Here is a 10,306-nt window from a genome sequence, read left to right on the forward strand (position 1 = left end):
AGAGAGTGGGGAGACAAAAGAATGCACCAGGGAAAGGAGAGAATGGAGGAGGGAGGAAGAAGGGGGCCGCGGCGCAACCTTATGATGCCAGACCTCGGCGTTCAGTCGCGCTGCGCCAAGGTATGAGGTTCGGTGTTAACTATGCTCATGCCGACCAATGCGGGACCCAGTGCGACGGTAAATTCATCGACCACGGTCAAAGGTGACGTGGCGGTACCTCGGCGTCAACTGACAACGCGCCGAGCCTAATACCACGGCGTGGTGTTCTGACACGCCGAGTATTCGGTCTATTTGTAGAAAATGTTTTGCGAGAGGTTTGTTTGTAAAAAATGTTTTCAAAAAGGATTAAAATGCAAAAATTTCACGAGGTTTTTCAGGCTTTCCGCTCCCAATGGCGTTTTGGTCGCTCACTCGCTCTCACAAGTCACACAGCAGTAGGCGGTGTTGTACGTCATCGGTCAGTCAACGCTGGACCCAACCCAAACCCAAGAGAAGGGGCACCACCAGAAACACCTCAACAAAATCGTGAGCAGACTTGGGTCTCCCTCTCTGAAGCACACTTCTCGTTCTCAACAAAACCCATGGAGGAAGCCATGGGCGAGCACACCCAGCACTCAAAATCCTAGAGAGGGGAAAAAGATCCTTTCTTCCCCTGCTACTCGAGCTGGTGGAGGTCGGCTGGGATTGAGGAGGAGGGAAAGAGGCGAGGCGGTTAATCGAGCGGGAGGCCAACAGCTGGGGGGATGGCCATGGTGGAGAGGAGGTATGGTCCCTGTGCCAGCCATGGCTTCTTCCTCCTACGGCTGCTTCTGCCGTTCTTGTTCTTCTTCTCCTTTATTGATGTGCCACCGGCCGCCGCTGCCACCACCACCACCACGCAATCGCCTCCACTGACCGACACGCAAAAGTCCATCATGAATGATATTGCGAGTCTGGTGAACTCTGAATCCGCTTCCGCCAACACCAGCTGGAACGCTGCAGACAATCCATGCAACTGGACAGGAATCAGTTGCAGAAATTCCAGTTCTTTCTCGGCCGTCACTAGCATCAGCTTGTCAAACTATGGCCTATCCGACTCCTCCATCTTTGCCCACCTTTGCCGGCTTGACACCTTGCAGTCCCTTGACCTCTCCCGAAATTCCTTCACAAATTTGTCCGCCCAGTTCTTCGCCAATTCTTCTTGCTCCATGAAAAAAGGGTTGCAGTCACTTAATCTGAGCACCAATCAGTTGGCTAATTCGCTCAGTGATTTATCCCACTTCCCCCAGCTAGAAGTTCTTGATTTGTCCTTCAATTCCTTTGCCAGTAGAAATCTCAGTGCAGACTTGGGTTATTTTCACAAATTAAAGAGCTTCAACGCTAGGACCAATAAGTTGAGTGGTGATGTTCCTACCAGTATGGTCGGCTCTTTGCTGGAGTTGGTATTGTCTGGTAATCAACTGAGTGGTTCAATCCCTCTGGGTTTGTTTAGATATGAAAATCTTACTCTGCTAGATCTCAGCCAGAATCATCTAACTGGTCCTGTCCCAGATGAGTTCATGAGTCTCCCCAAGCTCGAGACTTTGCTTCTTTCAGGCAATAAACTGATAGGGGAAATACCAGCGAGCCTCTCAAATGTGACAACGCTGTCTAGGTTTGCAGCCAACCAGAACTATTTGACTGGTCCAATAGCCAGCTGGATTACCAAGCACGTAAGGATGTTGGATCTGAGTTACAACAATCTGAGTGGGACGATCCCCTCGGATTTCCTCTTGCATCAGGGGTTGCAGAGTGTTGATCTTACTGGCAACATGCTTAGCGGAGCTATTCCTGGCACCTTATCTCAAAGCCTCTACCGCTTGAGGCTTGGTGGAAACCAGCTTGGTGAGAACATCCCAGTGTCAGTTTGTGATACCTTGAGCATGACTTCTCTTGAGTTGGATGGTAATCAGTTAATAGGAAATATACCTCCAGAGCTTGGCGGATGCAAGAGCTTATCGTTGTTGAATCTGGCATCAAATAATTTGAATGGTTCAGTGCCTGATTCCATAGGGAAGCTTGACAAACTGGTAGTGCTGAAGCTTCAAAAAAACAACCTCAGTGGTCCAATTCCAAGTACATTTTCTGATTTGAAAATCCTGAGCACATTGAATCTTAGTCAGAATTCACTCAGTGGAGAGATACCGAGTGGAATTTTCGAGCTACCAAAGCTTTCAAACTTGTATTTGCAGGGTAACAATATCAGCGGACCTATTCCGATCTCAATCAGTTCATCGAAGTATCTAATTGAGCTCAATCTGGGTGATAATGCTCTGACTGGTACCATCCCAACCATGCCAACAACTGCGACTACGTCTCTTCTTAATCTTAGTCATAACTATCTTAACGGGCACATTCCTTCAAACATCAACTCTTTAAGTGAATTGGAGATTCTTGATCTTTCACACAACTACCTGTCTGGTGATGTGCCATCTTCACTAGGGAGCCTGCAAAGCCTGACACTGCTGGAGCTTTCTTATAATAATCTGTCTGGGCCTGTTCCTAGATTCCGCCCAAATCAAAATTTGGATATTGATGTTGTCGGAAATCCTGGTCTTGTAAATGGTACAGAAAACAATAATGACACTCCTACTACTGGCAAGAAAAAAAGGCACTATTTCGTCATCATCATCTTCACTATTGCCGGTGCTCTTGTTGGATTATGTGTGCTTGCTGTTATTATTGTGATGTCATTGTCAAAGAGAGTGTATCGTGTTGAAGATGAAGGATTACCAGCTGGAGAATCGGTACCGCAAATAATCAGTGGCCGTCTCATAACTATGAACAGCATCCACACCTCAGCAGTTGACTTCATGAAAGCAATGGAAGCAGTCGCCAACCACCAGAATATCTTTTTGAAGACCAGGTTCTGCACCTACTACAAGGCTGTAATGCCTAACGGCTCAACATACTCTGTAAAAAAGCTTAACTCTAGTGACAAGATTTTCCAAATTGGGAGCCAGGAGAAGTTTTCTTGTGACATTGAGGTTCTAGGGAAATTGACCAATTCCAATGTCATGGTTCCATTGGCCTACGTCTTGAGTACAGATTGTGCCTACCTAATCTATGAGCATGCACACAATGGCACAGTGTCTGATTTGCTACATGGTGGAAAATCAGAAGTTATAGACTGGCCTTCACGATATAGCATTGCTTTGGGGGTGGCCCAAGGGCTGACATTTCTTCATGGGTGCACTCAGCCAGTTTTGCTTCTTGATTTGTCAACAAGGACCATCCACTTGAAGTCAACAAATGAGCCTCAGATTGGAGATATCGAGCTTTACAAGATTATTGACCCTTCCAGGAGTACTGGAAGCTTTTCAACCATTGCTGGTACAGTTGGTTATATTCCACCAGGTAAGATATACTATTGTGATTCACCGAGTACCTGAATGTTAACTTTAAGCTATAACTGTTGATAATTGAGTAGTTTTGTGCCACTCTTTCTTGATATCATATCATTTTATCTCAGGCTTTGAGTATTGCTAAACTTGTTGTATTCTTTTGTACTCTTTAGTTTACTGCACTGCAGTGATCTTGTCTGACCGTATTTGTTTGGGCATATATTGTTCCTGTGCTTCAAGAACAATTTTCTAATTACATATCTGGTAATTGTGGCAAAACAATCCAATTTGTGGCAAAGTGATCCAAATTTTGCTTTACTGCCTGTTTGTGTGGCATCTGCACTTCAGTTAGCCCAGAATACCATCCAAAGCTGTTAACACGTAGTTTCCTCTTTTAATCTAGTCAGACATCATTTCTAAATAGAATGTCTTTCTACTTCTGGTCAAGATTATTAAGGATAAGGACTCTGATCAGCTATAGAATGGAAGAAGATTCTAGTATTTATTTTTTCTTTATATAAGCTTGAATAATTTTGTTTAACAATTTTGAAAAACTGTGATTGCCAATACACTATGCTAACACTCACTGAATCATGTTTGCAGAGTATGCTTACACTATGAGGCTGACGATGGCTGGCAATGTCTATAGCTTTGGAGTCATTTTACTGGAGCTGCTGACAGGAAAACCATCGGTCAGTGATGGCACTGAGTTAGCCAAGTGGGCGCTAAGTCTTTCAGGCAGGCCTGATCAAAGGGAGCAAATCCTTGATACCAGGGTCTCAGGAACCTCAATTGCTGTTCATAGCCAGATGCTGTCGGTCCTGAACATTGCTCTCTCTTGTGTTGCATTCTCTCCAGATGCTCGGCCAAAGATGCGCAACGTCTTAAGGATGCTCTTCAATGCAAAGTGAATCAGCAGCAGCCTGTAATCATATCATAGATAAATTTTGGGTGGAGTTTCAGGCTTTCAGCTTGGTCTAGTTTATGGATGTCAGTAATCAGTATACCGGCTGCCCTTGTATAGTTCTATAGAAGATAGAACCCTAGCTTATGGTAGATCATTATATGTTTGATGAATTAGGTAATTATAGGTATCTGCTTTGAAGTGAGTGGCAATATGGTTTCTATGCTGTAACATGCAGAGATGGTTATAAGCAAAGCTTAAAGGTTATGGGTATGTGTTTTCATAAGAGATCATCCATCTTTTTGCAATGTAGACTAGTTCAACCAATCTTTTGCATTAATCATAGGTAGTTTATTTAACTAAAAGAGAAGAACTCCTCGTCCTGAAAAACTGGACAGTAAATCATAAGCTAATGCTGCTGTCTAATGTGAGAAAATTGTGCGACATTTAATCTTCATTGCGTAAAAAAGTTTTATATTGTTTTCTGGTTTGGATGAAAGGCCTCCTCATGCATCCTAGTTCATCTCAGGTTGAGCCATCTTCAGCTCAAAGTTGGGTGCATATTTTCTTCCTAATGAAAACCCTCCTAGTTCCTCTCAGGTTGGAACCCACTTTTTTTGTCAAAACTATTTTGCTCTTGTGCTTCAATTTGCATTAATTTATAATAATGTGCATATCTCAACATTTCCATATTGTTTTGCTTATTTAAAGGTTTATTTGTCACATAATAATTAATATATGAGGTGTATCAATTTTTTAAGAAAAACGGTTACATTTGTAATGCTTTAGTCTACGGGGCCGTTTAGATCATTTTATTTGGAGAAATTAAAATCTACTTAATAAAGTATGCTATTTGACTTGAAATTTGACATTTCAACACTTTCCAAAGTTCACGTATAAGACTATCTCAAATTCATAGGGTGAGAGATAAAAATTGATTCTATAAATAACCATGCTATGTTTCTATTTTGCAACTTATACCACGCTCTTTAATTCGCTCTCCTATAATAGAAATGCAATATATGAGTATCTCTCTCGTATAGCCAACAATAGTATACAAATATAATCCATATACAACTATATTAGCTTAATTAATATGTGTCTAGATTATGATTATTAAAATGAATTCAGTTCCAAGGATCCAAACGGGGCGTTTGGAAAATTCAAGGAAACTTGATATTCCATATAGAGAACAAGATGTTCAAGATAATCGTTCAATTTTTTTTTTGTCATTTCATCCGCTTTCTTTTGCCATAAAATCATGGAGAATTACTCAACTCAGATGGTTGGATTGTGATCCAATGTTTAAAAAAAATCAAATGATTTAATAATGAAAAATAGGAACTTGCTATATTTCAGGTGCCTGAAATATAGTATGTTTTCAGGCAACGATCTTCACCGTTGGCTTATGAGCATGTAAGGCTGAGATTTAGCTAGATGGAGGAAAAATTAGGACAGGCGTGGATACGGTATAACCTGAGAACTCAAGGCATCTGAACATTAGGAAAAGTGTGAAAAATATCCTCCAAATGGTAAAACATATGGTCCCTTTGCATCTTTCCTGCTTTATTCTGAATAAAAATAAATCTACTCAAATAAAAATTGGCAACAACACAAAAAGGAGCAACATCAAAATAAAAAATATAGAAGTTTGTAATCAATAAGATATATATTAGTAACCCCAATACTGTATTGGTATTTTTAGAGAAAATAAAATGCTTCTTTTTAATTTTGAATGAAATATAGGTATCTCAGGAAAACAAAAGGGTTAAAAGGGGCAATTTAATTTATTGCCACTCTTACGGTTGCCACTCCTCCAGTTGCCAGCGTTAAAAGTGCTCCTACATATTTGCCACTGCATGCAATTCGTCTCCTACGGATTTGCCATTTTCGTCGACGTGTCGTGCCAGATGGACTCGCCAGCGTGGAAGGCAGCCTGGGAGGCCTGTTTGGGCCTGGCAAATGACCTTCCTGCCCCTCGCCCTTTTCTTTTGTTCTCAGGCTGGTCCTGGTTGGGTCAGAGGCACCCCACAGCACTCTCGCAGCTTCTCTCACCCCCACTCCTCCTGTGTACTACTGATGGAACATGTATATGGAACATGGTGAAAAATACATGCTGGAACATGGTGCATATATGCTGAAAAATGCAAGCTCAAACTGCCACAAATTACCATAACAACATACATAACTAATCCAACAACATGCATAGATCCATACATAAAAGGTCCACGGGCATTGACATTAGTTCTTACAGCAGTGGCACATGACAACCATTAGTGGAACATGGCCATACAAAATAGGTCCTTGATCCATGACTGAATAGTTTCGTTAAAGTAGTGGCACATGATAGCCATTAGTTATACATGTCCATACATAACAGGTCCATCTAGAAAAGAACACGCATGCAAAATATTCAACACAGAAGCCTTAGTTGGCAGCCTTTGTTGGTGTAGATTTCTTCACCTGGGATGCTAGTTGTTTCTTCCTTGGTGTCATTTTCTTTGGAGCAGCTGCTGGTACTATCTCCAATCCCACCGGTTCCTCCAAGTCCAACCTCCTACATTGAACAAATAGTTAGATTTGTATTTATGATTTTTTGTCAAGTCAATGGTGGCAACAAACCTCTGGCATGGTGGGGCTGCCTCCATTGATACTGCTACTGGGACAAGAGCCAAACATGGCGGCTGTGCTATTGCCTCTCTTGCTGCTCCTGCTGCTTCTGCCGCCGCCTTTGCCTCCCTTGCTGCTGCCCTCTTGGCTCTTGGTGTTTCCTCTCCCACTTCTGCTGAATCTTCAATAGTTTTTTGCTTCTTCCTTTCAGGCTTTGTTGTTGTCTTCTTGGTCCTCTTCCTGTACACAAATATTTGTGAAAGTTAGTAATTAAGTGTGACAAGAAACAAAGGAAGTGAAAATGTAATATACCTTTTCTTGGTCCCTGTGAGGCTACACCGCCAGCTAGTTGCTCTATGGCCAAGTTCATCGTAGCCCTTACATGTCACTTGTCTTGTTGGTTTGCCTGACCTCTCCAAACAGCTTAGGGTTCTATTCTTCTTGGTCCTGCCTAGTGGTTTAGGGTCCTTCACCACAGGTGGAAAAACCTTGAAACCCTTGTCTACTTTAGGCCATTGTTGCTTGTCAGTTATGTGTGGTATGACTCCTGCATAAGCTGATTGCAACTTCTTCACACTGTATGCCTCATGCACATATTTGCTCATGTTTGGCTGCCTCTCAACGGTAATCACTGCAAGAGCATGTGAGCAAGGCTTGCCACTAACTTGCCACTCCCTACATGTGCACTTCTGCTCTTCAAGGTAAACCACATGCCTTCTAATTTCCTCACCCTGGTACCATACAACAACTTCAGCTTCTCTAGGATTTCCTTTGAGCACTTTTAGATGACCAAGTCCCTTGCTGGCAGCATTTAATTGATGAATTACAGCTAGTAGAATGTCCCCTGACATGGCTACCGAAATCTTCCTTCTCCTTTCCCAAAGTTCCAGAGTCTTGATCCTGATTGCATCAGCTAGTGAGTCTAATGGCAAGTCTTTGAACTCTTTGATCCAAGAATTCCAGGACTCTGCCATGTTGTTGTTTATGTAGTCACATTTAATTTCTTCTGAGAACTTGCTTCTGGCCCACTTTAGTTTGTGATGCTCATTTAACCAAGGCCAAATGTCTGACCTTCCTGCAGTAGCCTTTGCCATTAGCCTGTCAAACTTCTCCTCTGAGTATGCTCTAGCTGCTGGCCACATGTACTGACCAGCATAGGTGGAACCACAGAACCTCTTCTTCATGTTCTCCATCAAATGCCTAAAGCATTTCCTCTGCTCTACCCTAGGGAATACTTGCTTAACTACAGCCTCGAGGCCCTTGCAGGCATCTGTGCAGATAGCCAAATGCTCTACTGGCCCAAGTGCCTTAGCCAACTGCTCCATGAACCAAATCCAATTTTCCTTGGTCTCAGACTGAAAGAATCCAAAGGCTATTGGAAACATCCAATTATGACCATCTATACCATTGGCTGAAGGCAACTGACCATTCCACTGGCCATTAAGATGAGTAGAATCTATGCTAATGTATGGCCTGCAGCCCTCTAAAAAACCATCAATCTGAGCTTTGAATGCACAGAAAAACCTACTGAAGTGAACCTTATCTCCTACTTGAACAGTGTCTATCTCAACCACACTTCCAGGTGACCTGAGCTCTACCTCTGCTTTGAATCTATATAACCAATCAAAAGAATCATCCCACTTACCAAAAAGCTTATCTGCAGCCCTCTGCCTACCATACCAGCAAGTCTGGTAGTTGATCTTGACCTTGTATTGCTTCTCAAGTTCCTTCCTGACTGCCTTTGCCCCCATTGAGGGATCATCTCTAAGCAAAGGAACTGCTCTCTCAGCAATCCAGGCCTGGGATGCCATCCTGTTGAGTACTCTTGATCTAGAAGCACAAGTGTGAGTATTCTTGTTTATTTGTATCTGCAAAAGAACAATGACAAATGTCACATATAAAATTCACATATAAAACAATGACAGAGATGTTTATTAAAAAACAATGGCAAGTTATTCAAAAAACAATGGCAAGTTATTCAAAAAACAATGACAAGTTCGTATTATACCCTGACACTGCCATCAATCTGAGTTTTTGCTCTAATAATCCATTGGCATCCTCCAGATCTGCAGAAACCCCTAAACCTCTTTTTGTCTGATTTTTCAGTGCCCAACTCAAACTCTTTAACTATAGAATGTTGTTTCACTGCCATTCTAAATTCAGGCATTGATGGATAGATTTGGCCTACATACATATCAGGATTATCTCTGTCATAGAAATACAAAGGCTCAAACTCAGCATTATCATCAACAAGCATAGCTGCTGCATCCATCTCTGCTTACAACTCAGGAGGAATGACTGGCACAGGTATCTTGGCTGGACCATCACCACCATCTACAAGATCATCTGCAGCTTTGAAGCCCATGGCTTCATATATTTTGTCCTCATCTACTAAGACAGTGGCATCCCCATCTAATTCTTCCTCTTGTAATATAGTGTAAGCTGACCAATCAATTCCACGATCATCTAAGTTAGTATGGTCTAGACTGCTACAAGCATCATCAGTGCATTCAACATTAGCTTGAGCATTAGCTTGCTCTGCTGTTACACCGGATGTGGAATGAACACTATGCTCATTTGGCATATTTGCCTTTCCTGCATCCCATCTAGGCTGTCTGGATGATTCCTTGTCCCTATCAAGCACCTCACAGTTCACATCCATTTCCTTCTCATCCCATCTGGCCTCTATCATCTCCATGAACTGCTCATCAGTAGTAACCTTCCACTCTATCCCACTGTCTTTATCCACACCCCAAACAAGTAACTGCTGATCCCTACCCCAAATGATGTTTGTTCTCATTTCTTCCACAAACTTAGACAGGGAGCACTGGGTGCTAAGATCAAACCACACATCATGCTCTTGCTGAACCATTTCCACACTGTCATCATAATCACCAGTGGCTGTGTATTTATCAACACAAACATGGATTCTAAAAGCATTTCTAGGATCAATCCTGGACAGAACCATAAGCACATTAAAAAATGTAGAAGAAATGACTGCTGGATCGCAAAATCTACAGCACATGCAAGCTCGAACTTACCAAGGAGGGCAGCCAGTCCCCTTCATCTTAATGCATACGAATCAACAATAACCGCAGTGTGACTACATTGGATGTAACAAAAATAAGATTGAAACCCTAGGTTCAGCAGATTTGGGCGAAATGGTGTTCAGGGGAGTACGATTCGTACCTACTGCTCGTCGTGCGTCGAAGAATGGGGACAGTACGTCGGCTGTGGCTGGGGAAGTGGCCGCCGCCGCGCCCCCTTCCTGGCCGCCGCCGCTGACTTGACCGCCGCCACTGCCTTGACCGCCGCCGCGGCCAGAAGAAAAATGGGGGAGAGGAGGATCGAGGTGGGAGCCAGAGTGGGGGTGGCGACCCAGCCCGAGGCCAGCCTGGCTACGCCGACGAGGAGGTCGCCGACGCCTCCT

At 43.0% G+C, this 10,306-nt stretch overlaps 2 protein-coding genes across 2 annotated transcripts; one reads left to right on the top strand and one right to left on the bottom strand.

Moving 5' to 3' along the window:
• The first annotated feature begins 474 nt into the window (after positions 1–474).
• Positions 475–4,554, top strand: LOC136507892 (leucine-rich repeat receptor-like tyrosine-protein kinase PXC3). The gene is made up of 2 exons (XM_066502487.1): positions 475–3,375; positions 3,966–4,554. The coding sequence occupies exons 1-2, from the start codon at positions 744–746 to the stop codon at positions 4,271–4,273; spliced, it is 2,940 nt and encodes a 979-aa protein (XP_066358584.1). The 5' UTR covers positions 475–743; the 3' UTR covers positions 4,274–4,554.
• Positions 4,555–6,693: 2,139 nt separating this feature from the next.
• Positions 6,694–10,212, bottom strand: LOC136507323 (uncharacterized). Its single transcript, XM_066502086.1, has 5 exons — positions 10,066–10,212; positions 9,918–9,979; positions 7,189–8,744; positions 6,889–7,116; positions 6,694–6,823 (listed from the first exon to the last, which is right to left on the bottom strand). The coding sequence occupies exons 3-5, from the start codon at positions 8,685–8,687 to the stop codon at positions 6,694–6,696; spliced, it is 1,857 nt and encodes a 618-aa protein (XP_066358183.1). The 5' UTR covers positions 8,688–8,744; positions 9,918–9,979; positions 10,066–10,212.
• Between the last annotated feature and the right edge of the window lie 94 nt (positions 10,213–10,306).

This window comes from Miscanthus floridulus, chromosome 15 (genome assembly GCF_019320115.1).
Source record: "Miscanthus floridulus cultivar M001 chromosome 15, ASM1932011v1, whole genome shotgun sequence".
Classification (NCBI taxonomy): Eukaryota; Viridiplantae; Streptophyta; class Magnoliopsida; order Poales; family Poaceae; genus Miscanthus; species Miscanthus floridulus.